The sequence below is a fragment of the Megalobrama amblycephala genome, linkage group LG2 (assembly GCF_018812025.1).
Source record: "Megalobrama amblycephala isolate DHTTF-2021 linkage group LG2, ASM1881202v1, whole genome shotgun sequence".
Taxonomy (NCBI): Eukaryota; Metazoa; Chordata; class Actinopteri; order Cypriniformes; family Xenocyprididae; genus Megalobrama; species Megalobrama amblycephala.
In genome coordinates, this window is record NC_063045.1 from 40,965,394 (window position 1) to 40,985,022 (window position 19,629).

General features: G+C 38.6%; 1 protein-coding gene and 1 long non-coding RNA gene across 3 annotated transcripts in view; one reads left to right on the forward strand and one right to left on the reverse strand.

Annotated features, from left to right (window-relative positions):
- LOC125258681 overlaps positions 1 to 19,629 on the forward strand; it is a 129,249-nt gene that overhangs the window by 108,013 nt on the left and 1,607 nt on the right. The gene's annotated exons all lie outside the window — the stretch shown is intronic.
- On the reverse strand, positions 1,942 to 12,969 carry LOC125258647 (CD209 antigen-like protein C). Of its 2 annotated transcripts, XM_048175597.1 has the most exons (6): positions 12,953 to 12,969; positions 3,477 to 3,595; positions 3,073 to 3,396; positions 2,812 to 2,939; positions 2,193 to 2,299; positions 1,942 to 2,083 (listed from the first exon to the last, which is right to left on the reverse strand). In XM_048175597.1, coding segments are annotated over exons 1-6 (816 nt in total). In that variant the 5' UTR covers positions 12,955 to 12,969; the 3' UTR covers positions 1,942 to 1,947. The 2 variants fall into 2 exon arrangements, with proteins under 2 accessions (XP_048031554.1, XP_048031545.1); XM_048175588.1 differs by lacking the exon at positions 12,953 to 12,969 and having other exon boundaries at positions 3,477 to 6,648.

Genomic DNA, 19,629 nt, shown 5'->3' on the forward strand with positions numbered 1-19,629 from the left:
CTGTGGGCGGAGAGCACGGAATTTAAAGGGGCCACAGCATAAATCGGCGCGTTTATAATGATGCCCCAAAATAGGCAGTTAAAAAAATTAATTTAAAAAAATCTATGGGGTATTTTGAGCTGAAACTTCACAGACACATTCAGGGGACACCTTAGACTTATATTACATCTTTTAAAAACATAATCTAGGGCACCTTTAATATACATCATCTGTGCATGAGGTAGGGCCTTAAAAACATCAGCCAATCGTTTACGCGATCATCGTGTAAACGATTCGCCCTCTGGCTTGTCAATCACTGCCATGACGTTCCTTTTGAGAGATGAGCACGGCTGCGCTCTCCAGTAACTTTCCACACTCTACAGGTGCCGCATGCAATGTTTTTGTCAGGAGACAGGAGTAACAACTGCAGATTATGAGTTACCTGCGGTGAGTCCGACAAAATGAATCCAAAAAACACGACACAGCGAATGCCGGTGGTAAACACTCGTGTTCCAATACGAGTGTTTACGAGTTTTGGGAGGCGTTCCTTTGAAATGTGTTGTGAAGGAGGGGGGCTGTTCTTACGCATGCGCTCATTTCAAAAACTCAGTAACAGTCTTTGGATTCTCAGTCGACGAAAAAATCCTCTCTATCACCTTTAAGTAGTAAATACAAATGAGACTAATTAATCAAACACAGCTGAAACCACATGAACTAATGACAGTTACTATAGAAACAAATGAGAAGCGGGAAATTAAACACAGAAAAACAGGAACTAATGAAATACATTCTAAAAGTCTGTGCATGACAAAACCAACTAAACATAATTGTGACAACTATGTTATGTTCCCCACAATGTAGATAAACTACCTTGTGTCTGTGGCAACATGCGTTTTCTTTCACTTCAGCCCACTTCGATATTTGATTAATCATGCCATAGCTAGAAAAACAATGAGAAACGGCTAGCACACTTTGCTAACACACATGCATGTGCATGGAGTTCCAGTTTACTTTTATCCAAAAATGTTACTCCACCAAACTGATGATGTTATCAATTATTGACAGATAAAATCTATCAAATTTATGTGAGAAAACAGTTATCTTTGTAATATGGCTTATAGTGCCGCTCTCTGCATCTCTCTCCTGGCATACTCCTAAATACAGGTAAACTTACATGAGGAAACATGGCAAAATATGAGCAAAGTTACCTTGCTGAAGTCAAATCCTAGAGAAAGTGTGGAATCTCCTCTGTTTCTGCTGCTGAAAATCTCCTGCTCAAAATTTCTTCATTGTGATTCACAGTAAAAAATATATTTACTGTCGAATTTCCCGCCATTGAAATTTAACCATGAGGATTTGCAGATTTACAGCAACATGCTGTGTGTATAGGTAAGGATTTGTTCATTTTACAGTAAAAATGCTGTGAAAACTACAGAAATTTGTTACAGTGTGTCTGCAACCACCCGTAACACTAACACTAATAAGAATATAAAACTTAATTAATTGAATATAAGTTTGGCAACATTTTACTTAAATCCTTTATATATAATGCATTATAAAAGTATTTGTATTGCATTAATTATTCCTTGTATAATGCACCTTATAATGCATTGTATGATCTCATTAATAATCGTAACCACAGTTCTAATTATAATACTTATGTTACACCTTTAGAATGTATAATGCATAAAACACATGAGAAACAATGTCAGATGTAACAAGGAATCTGCAATTATTATAATGCTCTTTAACTTTGGTTACAATTATTTATGAAAATATATAATGCATTATAACATACATTATGAATACTTTTATATAATACTTTATATATAAAGACTTTAAGTCAAGTGTTACCATAAATTTTACTGTGGAAGTGAACGTGTGTGTACATATTTCTTAGATTGTCTTAAAGAGAGAAAGTCCTTTATGTCTGTTTGTAATTACCGACAACATAAACAAGTATGTGATTTAATGACTTGTTTTAATGGTTTTCTCACAGATCCATTTAAAATGATAATTACATGGATAATCAGCCCATCCTGGTGTATAAGTTAAAACACAGTTCTGTCCTGTATCTCCATTTGACTCTCCAGACCTCCAGAAGCTGTAAGTACAGATCAGCATTAGATGTTCAGTGCTGCATTCTGTGTGATATGATACTGACTGTGAGAATCATTATTAGATTAAATCAGTTCAATTCAGTGATTTCTCACCCAGAGGTCATGTTGGTGCCATCAACCCATTTCCATGTGCCCTCTTCATCACTGTTAGTCAAACCAATCCAGACTAGAGCACCATCAGACATTTTCTTAACAAAATCCTGAGGAGAACAATTATGTTGTAATCTGAAAATGACAAACTTCAACTGACTTCACATCCTTTCACATCCATCCAAAGCAAGTACACACACATACTTATATGTGGTTTACAGGGACTCTCCATAGGTGTAATGTTTTTATACTGTACAAACTGTATATTCTATCCGCCTACACTACCCCTACCCCTAAACCTACCCATTACAGAAAACTGTCTGCATTTTTTTTGAATTTCAAAAAAACACAATTTTTTAAGCCATTTGGCCACATGTTTACATTGTAATGTCATTATACACATTTGTGTCCTCATAAACCATATATACAAGAACACACACATATTTTCCATAGACATAATGATTCTTATACTGTACAAACTCTTTATTCTATCCCCTAAACACAACCCTCCTCAAAGAAAACATTCAGCAAAATGTCAACCACAAGGTCAAACATTTCTGGTATTACTACCCCTTTGAGGACAAAACATAGAAGGACCACACAGACACGATCTTTCACTCACTTGTTCCTCTTTGTTGTTTATGATGATCAGATCTGCTCCTCTCTCTGTACAGTTTCTTCTGCTCTCAGTCCAGTTCTTCTTCTCAGAGGAAATGTAGTAAAAACTGGATTGAAAGTAAATCCATCCATCTAAACACAACCAGTTAAAGTATCAGCTCTTCATTCCCATCACACTCAACCACACCACTTATCATTTGTACCCAAAGATTATGTATTTTATGTTGTTAATGTTGAATGTTTGTATAGTTGTGGTCATGATTACCCTTTTCATGAAGACGTATTAGTAGACCATAGTAACTCTTTAATAAGGATAATAACACTGTCATTTCATTTGTCAGGTTTTGGTTCTTGATCTCTATCTGATCTTTCTCTGTTTTTAAAGCTTTGATTGTGATTAGTAGCTGATCTCTCTCTTCAGTGAGGTTGGTAGTCGTGGTTAGTAGCTGGTCTCTCTCTTCTGTGTAGTGTGTGCTCTTTGTATGGATGTAGACACACAGCACTATGACTGCAGTCAGCAGAAGAACACACAGCAGCACCAAACACACTAGAGCTGCTCTGGAGCTTCTGATCCTCACACGATCACTTCCTGAACACCACAGATATGAAAATAAATGACTGAACATGTGCAGACTGTGATGTTTTCATCACAGAAATGAACATGATTACCTGTACTCTGAAGTGGTTGGTGTGTGTTTATCTCTGTCCTGAAGTCATGATCTCTCATACTGTCACAGATATCCAGCATCATCTCCACTCTCTGTCTGTCCATGTCCTGAAGCTCAGTCCTGCTCACACACTCATAAATGACCTCAGATATCTCTAGTCTTTTATAGTCAGACATTATAACACTGAATGTTGCGTTTAGTTCAGTTGCTCTCCGTGTCTCTGCCACCTGGTTCTGCTTTTAACAACACTTATTTAAGCACAACGGAACTGGGATAAGAGAAATGTGTGGAGTCAAACATCAAATTATTGTTCACTTTCTAAATAATAAAATTATAGCGCATCTACTAATAATTATATACAAATAAATCGATTTTTACCGATGCAAGTATGTTAGAAATGATGCATCGCGATACACATGCCCACTTGTATCCGTATATGTATTGCATCAATTTAAAAAGGGATGGGGATGGTAGGGATGGTAAGATTCACTGCTTCGCATCGGTGCATCGGCATAAAAGTTAACGGTTAACTTTTATGCTGATGCACCGATGCAAAGAGGTAAATCTTACCATCCCTAGTTTGAATGATTTATAACACAGACTCTTAAATGTAACACAAGATGCTCAGGAATCTGCTCTGGGCTGAATTAAAGGAAAGTCAGATGTTCTGGCCAGAATAGTTTTGGGTTAATACATAAAGTTTTGAAATCAGTAAGTCTTGGACTATTGTGAGAGGCGAAAAGCTACTTAGATGAATGACATTTTTCTCATGAAGACCTGACAGACAAGATAAATGTGGCATCGAGTTATAAGTGGTACAGACAGCAAAAGTGGCAGTGTGATGAAGAGGTTAAAGTGAATATAGTGAACTGAAGAACTTCAGATGTGAAAGACCACACAGCACTGGGAAAAGAAAGTGTTAAATGTTAAAAGAGAGGCTGAGTGGATGGAGATACTGAAGCAGATATAGGAGGAAGTGGCTAAATTAAGAGAGACATATAAAGTACAGCAATGAGTCTCTATACTCTCATCAGTAACACAGATGCAGAAAAACACCTGTAAACTACTCCAACACTTGCTCTTTTACACTTACTTGTGCTAGTTTGTGTTATATAGACTAAAATTGCTCAAATTTACAGGGTTGTCCCAGAAAAAAAAGCATCTTCTGAAGGATTAAGTGTTCACATTATCACAGTATTCTACTTCCTCTGTATTAGTCACATTGATGAACAACATCAGATACAGACACTCAAACACAGGACAAAATAATAATCTAATACAAATAAAGAGTATTTATAAAACAGATTTATCTATTATAGTGTCACTAGTGATTAATTGAATATAAATTTGGTAACACTTTATTTAAAATCTTTATAATGCTGCATTATAAAAGTTTTTTAATGCATTAATAATTCCTTGTAATGCACCTTATAATGCATTGTATGTTCTCATGAATAATTGTAACCACAGTTTTAATACATTATAATTGTCACATGTTTGATCAGTTCTGTTTATGCCTGAATTTCTTAGTTATTCTTATGTTTTTTATTTTTTATTTTTATTTAAAATTTATTTAACCAGGAAAGACAAACTGAGATTAAAAATCTCTTTCACAGGAGTGGCCTGGCCAAAATGAGCAGCAAAACAATTAGTTTCGACACAGATTTACACCATACACACACAGTTAAAAACAATTACATTTCATTGAATCATCTTCCATTTGCCGGATGACTACTTTAAATTGATCCAGAGACAGCAAATTGTTTAAGTTCAATTTCGATTGAAGGTAATTCCAATCAAACAGGGCTGCATACACAAAAGCTTTCTTGCCAAGTTCAGATTTAGCAAATGGAACAAAAAGATTAAAACATTTTTGAGAATGAAGAAAATATTTCTTAACAGTTTTCTGTTGAATATATATACAATACAGCAATATATCTGATAAGTATTTAAAAGTATATTAAAGATGGGTTCAAGTGTACTACAAGTGGTAACTAAATACATTTAATACAGAGATAATATGTTAAAAGCACATTTTAGTCCATATACATGTCTCAAAATAGCACAGTTGCATGGATCGCAGAACGTACGGGGGAGGGGGGGGGGGGGGGAGGGTTGCAGCTGATAGAGTGGCGTGGTTTGCAGAACTTCGCACACTGATGAGAAGTGCCACGTTTTAAATAAAAAAAACTTTTCATAATCCTCCATTATAATGTATTTTAATTGCCCCAAATCATTGTTAATGTAGGCTACATAAAGACTTCATCTGAGTCTGTATTGTACATTTTACATCCTAGACTGTACTACTTAATATTAGTGCTAATTGTGACCTAAGTTGGAGATATATTATATATATTATATTTTCCAGATATATTATATTTTCTTTTAAGCTTAATTTATGACTGGATAATCTGTATTATTATTATTATTATAATTTAGAGATAGATATAGAGATCACAGTTCTCCTATGATTCTGAAAACAAAGCAGACGATTAAAATATTAATAAGTAAAATACTTGTAAATACTAAAATATTACAAGTTGTCAGTGTTTTATTGGTTACACAGTATCAAGAACTCCCCAAAAATGTTCCCCCTCAAATGAGGGAAACATATTTCATTCAAATGAATGACTTTTCCAAAAGAAAAATATAGGCTATAGGCCTATAATTTTTTTTTTTTTTTTTTTTTTTTTTTGTTATTTGGGAAATTTTATATTCATCAAACTAAATGGAGTTTCTCAAAACCCAATTTTGCTCATTTTCAAACAGCCATTAAAGTTTATTTAGAATCTTTAAAGTTTAAAAAAAAATAAAAATAAAAAAAAATAAATCGAAAAGCCCAACTGTGAAAATAAGCGGGACAGCCTGAAATCTGCCCCAATGGCTCGTGCTACAGTTCCATTTTTCACAACAGATTTACATTGGAAAATTGTGGGGCGCCGTAGAGCTAGTTTCAAAGCTAGCCTAATTTATTCATTTTGATTGCGGATGCCACAATATTGGTGTTTATATCCGGACTATAAACTTTTAGCCCAATATTTCGTGTGTTTGCAACAAAGGAATAGCAATGCTGTCAGCTGAAAACACTGTGAAGATGTTTGAGACATACAGTTGCAAGAAAAAGTATGTGCACCACTTGCAGAATCTGTGAAAATGTGAATAATTTTAATAAAATAAAGGTGATAATACAAAATGCATGTTATTTTTTATTTAGTACTGTCCTGAGTAAGATATTTTACATAAAAGATGTTTACATATAATCCACAAGACAAAAAAATAGCTGAATTTATTAAAATAACCCCATTCATTAGTATGTGAACCACTGATTCTTAATACTGTGTGTGGTCACCTGATGATCTATGACTGTTTGTTTGTTTTGTGATGGTTCTTCATGAGTCTCTTGCTTGTTCTGAACAGTTAAACTGAGCTCTGTTCTTCAAAAAAATTCTCCAGGTCCTGCAGATTCTTCAGTTCCCTTTCAAGGGAACTCGCGCTGCATCAGTCGCTATGAGAACGCCTCTGCGTGATTGCGTCGTGAAGCATGTATGAAATCAGTCCAATGGGGTGACGGAACGTCATAGGTGGGTGAAGTCACTGACCAGGAACTATAAAGCCTACCCGAAAACACACTCATTCAGCTTCTGTGTCTTCAGCAAGCGCTACATGTGAAATCGTTTGTCCTATTTATTGTTGTCTGTCTACCATCTATATATTATGGTGGGCGAACAGCATTTCAGAAAACGTGTTTATCTCTGCACTACATGTGAAATCGTTTGTCCTATTTATTGTTGTCTGTCTACCATCTATATATTATGGTGGGCGAACAGCATTTCAGAAAACGTGTTTATCTCTGCATTTTGGGCAGAGATACACACCAGATGTGTGTTGTTTGTTTGGGAGTGCAGCATGCCCAGGCAGCTTTTCAGGAAGCTGCTTGTGTGCATTGTGATCTTTTCATAAGGCTGCGCTCCCGCCGAGCCCTCTTTGAGGAGGGCGGCTCGGCTCGCGTTCTTCACCGCTTGGGTTCCGCTTCTGCCGAGGCAGACCGGCGCCTGATGTCGTGGGGTTCGCAAATTAATCTAACAGAGGGTTTAGAGATGGGCACTGCCCTATCTCAGCCCTTACCTGGATTTAATGTCTCTATTCGGAGTCAGGAAGCACGTGCTGTGGTTTCTTCCGCTCCAGTTGAGGCAGCTGCACTGATGACATCCAGTTCTGAGGAGTTGGATGTTGTTAGTGTGGAAACAGGGTAATCTGAAAACTTGCCACTTCAGTTTTTCCTGCCTTGTGAGGAGTTCGCGGCTTACCGTTTTTCCTGACCCCCACACTGAGGTGTCGAGGTTGTAGAATAAGCCTGTCTCATACCATATATTTACATCATACAGTAATGTGTTAGGTATGAGAAGGCACGGTTATGGGGCGATGCCAAGAGCGGAAGAGACGCTTGCAGGCCATCTCTCCCCTCAGTCTGTATCATCCCTTAAAGCCCCGACTGCCCACCAAGCCACTTAATATTACATTAAAAAAACAAAACAAAAAAAAAACAACTGGTGGGCAAAGTGTCTCTGCGGCTACTGGGCGGGAGCAGCTGAGGCCGAGTACGAACTCTGCACACAGACAACACCAGAAAAGAGTGTTGCTACCCGTACTCCCCCTCCAAGGAGCTGGAAGGCGGGGCAACGCTCGCAGGTGAAGTCCTCCTAGGGCAAGACGGATATGAGGACTGTCATTGCTGCTAAGAGCTTCATCGAAGCCGAGGCCAGACAGCGTTCACCTCATTATACGGTGCCTGTCTGCCTTTCGGTGCCCCCAGGGGGACGCTCTGCCGACCCTGCCGCAATGCCGGAGCGCAGTAGTTGCCCACGAGTCACCTGAGGGTGGCTTGCGCTCTCTGAGTCAGCCAAGCCAGTTGTTCCCTGCCGGTGCGCCGCTTCAGGGCATTGGGCTGGCTGCCCAAAATTCACCAGAGGCCAGCCTCGAGAGGCTGGTTCCCTGAGTAGATTTTCTGACAGAAGGGAGTGTCTGTCAAATGTATCTCAGTGGGTCCTGCACATGATAAAAAGGGAATGCTGTTCAATTCAGAACATGGCCACCCTGATTCAGCAGGGTTCTACAATCAGTGGTGGGCCCCGAGCAGGCTCTGGTGTTGGCACAAGAAGTAGAGACTCTGATGCGAAAGGAGGTTTTAAAAGGGCTCCTCAGGCTCAGGCTTAACAGCCAGTACTTAGTTGTTCCGAGGAAAAAAAGAAAAAAAAAAGAGGATGGAGGGTGTGTTCGATCTTAGATCTACATCAGCTATCAGAACAGTAGCAAAGCTCAAGTTCGAGATGGAAACATCGTGTTACAAATCAGGTCCGAGGACCGGTTTGTCACGAGAGATCTAAAAGATGCATGCTTCCATGTATCTATCCTCCCACAGGAAGTTCCTGAGGTTTGCTTTTGAGGGCAAAGCTTACCAATTTCGGGTTCTTCCCTTCAGCCTAGCACTGTCACCCTGAACCTTTACCAAAGGTGTAGACGAGGCTCTGACGCCCTTGTGCATGCAGGGCATCCGCATCTTTAACTACACCGACAATTGGTTGATTCTGGCTCAATTCAACATTGAGGTGTTGTTCTCGCCCACATGAAAAGGTTGGGGTTGAGGCTAAACGCAAAAAAAGTGTGCTTTCTTCTATTCTGAGATCTACTTATCTAGGTGTGGTATGGGATTCAAATGTCATGTGTGCTCGTCTGTTGCCTGCTCGCATAGCATCGATTCCCTCAGCTGTTTCAGACATAAAGCTAGGCCAGTCACTTACTGTCAAACAGTTTTCAGAGGCTGTTAGGTCTCATGGCAGCAGCGTTCAACAGGATACCTTTTGGCCTGCTGAACATGAGACCGTTGCAGTAGTTGCTCAAAAACCAAGGGGTTCTCGCTGAGGGGGAATCTTTTTCGTGTGATCAGGGTCATGCGGCGATGCCTTCATGCCCTAGTCATATGGAAACAACCTTGGTTTCTGTCCCAGGCACCTGTGTTGGGAGCTCTCGGTCGTCGCATCCCTCACAGGCTGGGGAGCGATCACGAGTGGTCGCTCTGCTTGGGGTCTATGGCAGGACCATCATCTCCCTTGGTGTATAAATCGCCTGAAGGTGTTGGCAGCGTTCCTGAAACACTTCCTTCCAGACCTCAAGAGCCATCATGTGCTGGCCACTTAGGCAACACATTGGTGGTCTTGTGCATAAATCGGGGGGTCTGAGATCATGCCCGTTTTACAGACTGGCTCATCAGATCTTCCTGTGGACCCTAGGGAAACTGCTCTCATTCAGGCAGTTTACATCCCAGGGTTCCTCAATTTTGGAGCAGACATCCTGTCGAGGCAGGGGCCGACCCCAGGGAATGGAGACTTCACCCCCAGGTGGTGAAGCTCTAATGGGAGAACTTCGGCAGTGCCAAAGTGGATCTGTTTGCGTCTCGAGAGACGACTTACTGTCCATTTTGGTTCTCCATGACAAACCCAGCACCTTTGGGGCTGGTTGTTATGGTACAGCCGTGGCTGAGGCTACGCCTGTATGTTTTTCCCAGATTGCGCTGCTCCCGGGAGTTCTGAGGAGAGTTCGCCAGGATGGGGTCCTGCTGTTGGTAGTAACCCTGTTCTGACTGGTCCGAGTTTGTTCTCAGACCTGATGTCTTCCGATCAGGAAGGACCTTCTCTCTCAAGTGAGCGGGTCGATCCTTCACCCCCGCCCAGAGTTTGGAAACTGTGGGCTTGGCCTCTGAGGGGGCCCAGCTCATAAGTTCAGGTCTCTCAACCGAGGTTGTTGAGACTATTCTCCAATCCAGAGCTCCCTCCAAGAGGAAACTTGTGAAAACATTTGGAATTTGAAAAGGTAAATTATATTTAACTTGTCTTCCGGGAAACATGAAAGTATCTTCTGTTGCTTCCGATTGACAGTACTAAATGAAAAAAATGTATATTTAAACAAAATAAGAAAAATTTGGACATCTTCATCCTGTTCAAAAGTTTTCACCCCCCGACTCTCAATGCACGTGTTTCCTTCTGGAGCATCAGTGAATGTTTGAACCTTTTTTAATAGTTGAGTTTGAGTCCCTCGATTGTCCTCAGTGTGAAAAGACGGATCTCAAAATCATTCAGTCACTGCTGTAAAGGGTTAAAATATGCAAAAGATGGTGGGAAACAGAAGAATCTGCAGGACCTGGAGAATTTTTCTGAAGAACAGAGCTCAGTTTAACTGTTCAGAACAAACAAAAGACTCATGAAGAACCATCACAAAACAAACAAACAGTCGTAGATCATCCAGGTAACCACACACAGTATTAATAATCAGTGGTTCACATACTTATGAATTGGGTTATTTTAATAAATTCAGCTATTTTTTTTTTGTCTTGTGGATTATATGTAAACATCTTTTATGTAAAATATCTTACTGAGGACAGTACTAAATAAAAAATAACATGCATGTTGTATTATCTCTCTTATTTTGTTAAAATTATTCACATTTTCACAGATTCGGCAAGTGGTTCACATACTTTTTCTTGCAACTGTAGCTTAGACTACATGAGCGATGCGCTCTCTAGATCAGCGGCAGCGCGAAAGCAGGTTTAAATTTATATTCCGGCATGATCGTAACTTTAAAGGTTTAATAGACTGCGAAATTGTTGTCATTTAGAAATAAGATTGCGAGTGTGTTTTAATCGAGATTGCAATGTTTTAATGATTAATCGTGCATACATATGGACCTGTGTAGCCTATATATTTTTGTATATCATACCAGACCTCAAAAGTTACCCAGGCCCGTGCCAAAAAGTAACAAAATGTGCTTTATTTTATTCTTCTGTAATGGTTATTCTAATATTAGGGGAGTTTTATATTATCGCAACAGGTAGAGATCCATCCTTGTTAGATGTAGATCCGGGTCGCTGAAGACCCGAATATGAAAGAATGATTGGCAAAACAAAAAAAGGGTTAAGTGCACGAAAATAGAGCACTTTAAGTACATTATGGAAGTGTACTAAATGTACTAAAATAAAGTGTATTTTACTGCACTTATTTTTTCACCTGGGAAAGCACAGAATTTATAAAAGATATTGTTGTCAATCCTGTCCTAAATAATAACTGACACAGACTGTGCAGTGTTTAGTGATTGTAATTTTTGATTCCTGTAAAATGTAAAATGAGTGAATCTTTGAAATATCTGTTTTTTAATGACAATAAATTTGGACACATTTATATATAATTCAAGATTTTCCTGTTGTACTGCAAAAGCAAAGCACACTTTCATGTAACATGCTTATGTATTTTGGGGTAGTGTACTTTTTTATATGAATGCATAATCCAATCATGTGCTCTTTGTGCATTTATAGTAGCTTAAGCACAGTGAACCTATAGGGTTTACTTGTAATTATTTCATTTGTACTGTATTTTTCATGAAAATCCATTAAAATAGAACTTAGTGACAGTATAAAAATCCAGTAAAATTTTATGTAAAGCATTCATAGCACACTTTTAAGTAATGCAATTATGAAACACTGTATATTTGGTTTACTTTATCTGACTACACTTAGGCCCAATCCCAACTCTATTTTATACCCCTTCCCCTTCCCCTTACCCCTACGCCTACGCCTACCCCTTCCCCTTGCCCCTTGAAACAGAGTGTCAAGGGGTAGGGCTGAAAATATTGCCCCAGGAAATGGGACACCACTACTAGACCGTTACACGTCATAGATGCGCCGATGTTTATCACACACTTCTAAGATGCCATCGATTGCTGTAGTGATCTCTGCACAAGCAACATAAACGTTTAACAGATGACTCACTCCCAAAGTTGTTTTGCTGTGTATTTCGATTTCAAGAAACGCTGCTCGTTTTCTGCACGAAAACGTATGAGCCTGCGTGTTTCCTCAGGAGTCCCTGGTTGATACAGATGAATAAGCATGCAAACTGAATGCACTTTTTGTTTATATCATGTAACGCAGTGGTTCTCAACTCCAGTCCTCGGGACCCACTGCTCTGCACATTTTGTATGTCTCTCTTATATGACACACTCAATTCAGTTCATGCAGACTCTCCTAATGAGCTGATGATCTAAATCAGGTGTGTTAAATAAGGGATACATACAAAATGTGCAGAGCAGTGGGTCCCGAGGACTGGAGTTGAGAAACACTGATGTAACGTACACGTATTTATGGATGTAACCACAACAAAACAATACATTAATCAGGCATGCGGCAAAAAGACAAGTTAGCTGCCACCGGATTTGAATTTATGTTGTCAAATCAACGCGGGTTTCAATAAAATATAAAAGAATATGTTGTGGAACTATCATAAAGTAAAAAACATTCGCGAACATTTTTCATAGCGATTTTAACAAATCTTTTTTCGGAGAACATAACCGTATACATGAACACAAGATTAAAGGCAACATAAAACAAGTGATTATTTATTACTAAAATACTGTTTACCATAAAAAAATACTTACATTTATGGGTCTGTCTGCTCGCTCGGTCGGCCATGTTGGAAATTTATCATACCCCTTCATCTGAAGTGTGGTCCCGAAAAATCTTCGTTTGAAGGGCTACCTGGCCCTTCCCCCTACCCCTTCCCCTCCAACCAAATGAGAATTGGGACACTCCTACCCCTTCACGTGAACGCGCGAAACAAAGGGGAAGGGGAAAGGGGAAGGGGTAGAATTGGGATTAAGCCTTAAAATCATTTGAAGTGTTAGTACTAATTAGTGCATTTATATTAAGTGTACTTAAGTACCACAGTTGGGAAATTGTACTTATAACTAGTACATTAGTAATATATTTGTAATATAATCAATTTCATTTAAACTTAGGTTTACATAAAAGTTTACTAAGATTGAACTAATTTTCAAAGCATTCAAAGCACACTTTTAGCAAATACACTAATAAAACTCCTATGTATATTTTTGAGGTAGTATACTTTATTTAAATGCACTAAAAATCTATTTAAAGGATTAGTTCGCTTTCAAATGAAACTTTCCTGATAATTTACTCACCCCCATGTCATCCAAGATGTCCATGTCCTTCTTTTTTCAGTCGAAAAGAAATACAATTTTTTGATGAAAACATTCCAGGATTATTCTCCTTATAATGGATTTCAATGGACCCCAAACAGTTGAAGGACAAAATTACACTTACGCTGTATGTCCTACACCTTCCCTATTCAACTTCTGGAACTAACACAGCACCAGTTCAGTTTTTTCCGTAAGTTGAATAGGGAAGGTGTAGGACATACAGCGTAAGCTTTTTAAAGAATATGGAAGGCAGTCTGGCAGAAGCACTTGCAAGGCGATTGTTTGTTTTTATAAAGCATATACATATTTATTTTTATTTTTGGAAATGACCGGTCGTTTCGCTAGATAAGACCCTTATTCCTCGTCTGGTATCGTTTAAAGCCCTTTGAAGCTGCACTGAAACTGTAATTTTGACCTTTGACCTTGGGGTCCATTAAAGTCCACTATAAGGAGAATAATTCTGGAATGTTTTCATCAAAAACCTTAATTTCTTTTTGACTGACGCAAGAAGGACATGGACATCTTGGATGACATGGGGGTGAGTAAATTATCAGGAAATTTCAATTTGAAAGTGAACTAATCCTTTAAGTAGCTGTGGTATTTAGTATACTTTTCCAAGTGCAGTGAAGTACTACTGAAGTATAAATATACTTGGAATTAGTGTATTTATAGTGTATAACTTTGACACTTTTATTTAGCACCAAAATAAAGAATGTACTACAAATGTACAGTACTTGCTTGTATTTAAGTATTTTTGTAATGCACTCAAGTATACTTTTTTTTTTTTTTTTTTTACCTGGGAAGTCTTTTATTTCATTTGTCAGGATTTGGTTCTTCATCTCTATCTGATTTGATTGTGATTTGTAGCTGGTCTCTCTCTTCTGTGAGGTTGGTAGTCTTGGTTAGTAGCTGGTCTCTCTCTTCTGTGTAGTTTGTGCTCTTTGTATGGATGTAGACACACAGCACTATGACTGCAGTCAGCAGAAGAACACACAGCAGCACCAAACACACTGGAGCTGCTCTGGAGCTTCTGATCTTCACACGATCACTTCCTGAACACCACAGATATGAAAATAAATGACTGAAAATGTGCAGACTGATGTTTTCATCACAGATAGGAATGTGATTACCTTTACTCTGCAGTGGTTGGTGTGTGTTTGTCTCTGTCCTGAAGTCATGATCTCTCACACAATCTGCACTCCCATATATTTCCACCATCATCTCAACTCTCTCTCTGTCCATCCCCTCAGACTCAGTCCTGATCACATCGTCATAAATACCATCAGACATTTTTGCTATTATTCTGTGACAATATTGAATGTTCTTTCTATCATTCAGCTCTGTCTCTGTATGCGTTTCTGCTTTTATCATCGCCTACAACTGTATAAACACAATGGAACTGTCATAAGATCACATGATCACATGACAAAAATTAATAAGTATGTTTAAAGCTGATTTAAGAACATTAACATGTTATAATCTACAAATAATCTATAAACAGATCAGCAATATTTGTTCAGTGCTGCTTTCTGTGTGAAATGAAACTGACTGTGAGAATCATTTATTAGAATAATCAGTTCAATTCAGTGATTTCTGACCAGAGGACACATGAAGCTCAGTCCTGCTCACACTCTTCATCAGGGACGTGCACAGACATTTTGGGGGGCAGGGGCTCAAGTGGAAAAAAGGGCACTTCTCATAATTATTTATTTAAAAAAATAATGAACCCTTAAATATATTAAGACAACTCTGACTTTCCTTACCAATTTATTTCAATTCCTTCACACTCACTGAATTGTTTTATACTCCACAGATTTCTACAAAATAATCAGTTCACACAGAGACCATGGTCTTCTATTCACTAGGTTTATCAAAAGAGCAGGCAACAGCAACTATTTTCAAGTAGCTATATATTTTGAATAAATGACTGCACCAAGGAGAAGGACATAGTTTCACTAATAATTTATTTTGCACAAATCAATAAATCGTTTTAATTTTTTTGGTGTTATTGGAATACTTCTTTCATGAAGTGGACAATTTTTAGATTTTGGTCCATTTTTGCTTCCATGTCTTTTACTCTAATGGAAAGAAAACTTAACCCTAACCCTAACCCTACACATTAAGATGGAGTTTGTTTTAAAGGTCCCGTTTTTTCGTGGTTTTTTGAAGCTTTGATTGTGTTTATAGTGTGCAATATAACATGTGTTCATGTTTCGCGTGTAAAAAAACACAGTATTTTTCACATAATTTACTTATCTGTATACCGCTGTTTCCACTGTCATAAAAACGGGCTGATGACTTCCTTGTTCTATGAAGTCCCTCCTTCAGAAATACGTAACGAGTTCTGATTGTGCCAGCGGTTCCTGTGTTGTGATTCGACAGCTTTGAGCGCACCGTGCCCGGAAAAGTCACGCCTCTTACCATAACGTGGAGATGCACGCGCTCAGTGTTATTGTAAACATGTCTTTAATTTTACCCTATCAATTTGAGCCGGAATCAGACCCGGTGATTGGACTGCGGGATGAAAATAACAGCGTTTCGACGACATGGCGACAAACACACTCTACAAATGCAACTCTTGTGTATTCCTGTGGGCGGAGGTTAGTCAAAAAACTGTTTTAGTGACGTCATTAAAGAAGGAAGTAGAGGGATGTAGTCCAAACTGGCCGTTCGATGTAGGCGACTTCTGTTAAATAAAATATCTCGCTTGGCATTGAACTTTGAGCTTTAAAATTTTACAGATTTTATTTATACTCTAACAACAACATTACACACTAACTAAAGTTTGAACATGGGATCACGAAGAACGGGACCTTTAAGCGTACTACCATCCGTCTTTTTGCATCTGTAGATTTCTTCTAAATGAAACAAAACAAGCTAATCTGCATATTTAAACACATCATGATTTTTGAACTGTTAATGCTTAATGCATTATATATTATTAAAAAAATGCCTACAGAGGGCGCCAAAAGCGTGCTGATTTTTGTTGTTAGACAGCACAGCACGATCAAATCCACGATCAAAGTCAACCACCATGATTAAAAATATATTTTTAGTAAAATAATAATATTCGGCCACTTCTTCCTAATAGAAATGCTACGATGTAATTTCGTCAACAAGAATATGTGGACATCAAACATGCAAAGACAGAGCGAGGGTTTAAACTTTTATTGATGTATTATCCTGTGTAAGCATAAATTTAAGAATAGCATTATGTAGCTAATGATGTATTATCATGATTTTTAAATAGTTTTAACAAAACATGCATCCTTAGAAAACTGTCTAATAATGCGGTTCATCGATGTGCGTCCGTGGAATGCTTCTCTTCTGGTATTGACAGCCCAACCAATATCTTTACCATGGCTCAAAACGCAATGCATAGCACAATAAAATAACTGAAATTATAATATGACATAAATTTCATTAGTATCAAATCAGGCAGATGTGTCGATGGTGGTCAAACTATTAATGCAGCGTTAAATGTATAAATAACCCTTAAATAGCCAGAACTTTCAGGTTTGTGAACATAGGCTAGCCTACCTGAAAGAAATGCACGGGATGCATCCATCTAGGGCTTTTTTTTTTTCCTTTTTCGCTTCTCATCGCCAGACAGCAGTTGCATTTTCGCGGGAATAGTTGTCACAAGTTTTCAGCCAGCAGCAAACTCGAGGTTAGGTGGGGCAGGGCTCGCGCGCGCGCGGCCATGAATGGCGTGTTGCGGAGTGAGGACATCTGAACTCGACAAAGCCGACCTGATATAGTTTTTTTTTATTATTATTTGTTTTATTCAGTAAATATATTTGTTTGACAGGGAAGCTGTGCGCAAACAGGAATATATATTCATTTATTTATTTTAAAAAAAAAAAAAAAAAAACACCCCAGAAAAAAGGAAGAAAAAGGGCAGGTACTCAAGCCCCTTTTTTGTCTATGTATGCACGTGCCTGCTCTTCATAAATAACCCCAGATACAGTATCTCTAGTCTTTCATAGTTAGACATTAATATCTTACTAATGCTTAATGCTCTCTCTGTGTAGCTCTGTTTAATTTGGCTGATCTGCTTTTAACACCAGAGAGAACTAAACAAGAAAACAAAAATGTTATGAGATAGATGTGTGAAGTCCAAGATCATGTAACATATGAACAAGAAAAGCTTAGATCTGATAATGAAGAACATGTTTTGTACACAATCATTTAGACTATTCTTTTACTGTCATAGTATTTGGTCTTTATTTGAAGTTTTAAAGCAAAATGTATTGGTGATGCTTGAGTCAAACTGGTATCTGTGATACAGTTATTTAACACAGTTATTTTAGCCTTAGATGTCAAAACTTCAGGAAATCTCAAGATATCTGTCCAGTGGTAGCTGTGACAGTTTGGTCATTCTCTGGGGTGGGGTCTGTGGTCTCATTCTGTCACCTTTTTTTTTTTTTAATTCTTGGTCAGTTTATCAAAACGTCAGCAGGCCCTATGCTGTGCACAGAGGAAAATGTAGTATCATTAATGAAAATACATGCTAATATTGAATTGTTTATAAGTACAGTCCTCAAGTCCTCAAACAGGAGTGAATAAAATATGCAAGTACTAACCTTAATTAAAAGTTCTATTTGCGGTTGGATGCTTTACATGCGGCAACAAAACGATGACTGTACAGAGTAATTACCCTTGTGTGCCATGACTAAGATGAAATGTTTTGTTCTGAAATGGGAAAAAATGAGTTTGTATTGCCTCTGATAATAGGTATAATTTAAGATGCAGTCCACACCCCTAACAAGGACTTGAAAGTTTGGAGCCTTGAGGAATTTTAATGTTTTGAATCTCATAAGAAGTGACCTATTTACACTGTTAGAGAATTTAATTTCCGCTTTATACGCACACACACATACACAAACTGAGATGTGAATACTGGTATGAATTACTATGCAGTACTTAAAACAAACAGAATAAATCTATGTCAGTAAGAAAGAACTTCTCTTTTGGTCAGCATTGTGTCTGAGCTATGGCTCAGAGATATACTGGTAGACCGGTGGAAATTCGACAACTGATATGAATTTTGTATTATTATCTCTATTGCAGTTTTGCTCATGTGGCATGCAGTATTGTGTCACAAAACTTTTCATACATTTTTAGGCCTTGTCTGGTAACATTTCGTATTTTTCAGCAAAAGTCCGACATTTAAATAGGAATCAACGCATTTGTGACTTCCACGTGAGAGCAGAAAATTTCCCATGCAGATTTCACAACGGATTCTATAGGCAACGCATTTAATAGAACTAGATTGAAGGGTCTATGACACTGTTAAGATAAGATTAATAGTGTGAAGAGCGATAGCATTGGTGTTGTGGAGAACAGATAGAATGAAGATCTAGTTTGGGGGAAAGAGTTAGAAGGGAGAAGGGCCAAGGCTGAGGATGTTTGTGGAGGCAGCCTCACGCTTGGGACCTGGGGAGGAACAGGGAGGGTAGGGAAAGTGGGAAAATAAGACTTCTGGGCCTGCGCCGCTAGCGGAGGTATCCTCACGTGAAGGTCTGCTGTTGGAGCTGTAGGCTACAAACAGGGGAGAGGGTTAGAAACATCAGAAGCTGTGACATCTGGGCCTGTGCTGCTTGAGTCTGCTGGAGTTAGAGTTAGAGTTAGAGTTAGAGATAGCGGTGAGGAAAGGCAGTGAGGACTGGGCCTGCAACACTTGTGGAGGCAGCCTCATGCTAGCATCTGCTGCTAGAGCTGGAGCCCAAGGGTAGGGAACAGGGTTAGAAATAATGGGAAGAATGGATAGTGGGGACTGGCCTGTGGCACCAGCAGAGGCAGCCTTACGCTAGCATCTGCTGTTGGAGGTGGAGAAAAGTGGGGTCTGGCGGTGGAAGGATCTGAGGTGTGGCCCAGACTTTGCTGAAGGCCTAACGCCATAGCCCAACACTCTAAGAGGGCCCAGTCTTTCACAGGTAGAAGAAGTGTTCAGGGGACCTATGGGTTTTGCTCGATATACTGGTGGTCAAAAATGTAGTCTCAGGAGAAGAGGAGAAAAAATCTTAATAAGTTTAAATAGTATAAAAATAATTTGCACTGTCTATGGGGGAATGCTAAACAAACTATTTCTGTGTAGTGACCAAAAGCTATGC

Coding starts and splice junctions, on each gene's coding strand:
- LOC125258647 (XM_048175588.1), bottom strand. CDS start 3,651: ATGTCTGACTATAAAAGACTAGAGATATCTGAGGTCATTTATGAGTGT. Junction 2,940..3,072: donor AATACGTCTTCATGAAAAGG/GTAATCATGACC, acceptor GGTTGTGTTTAG/ATGGATGGATTTACTTTCAA. Junction 2,300..2,811: donor TAAACAACAAAGAGGAACAA/GTGAGTGAAAGA, acceptor TGTTCTCCTCAG/GATTTTGTTAAGAAAATGTC.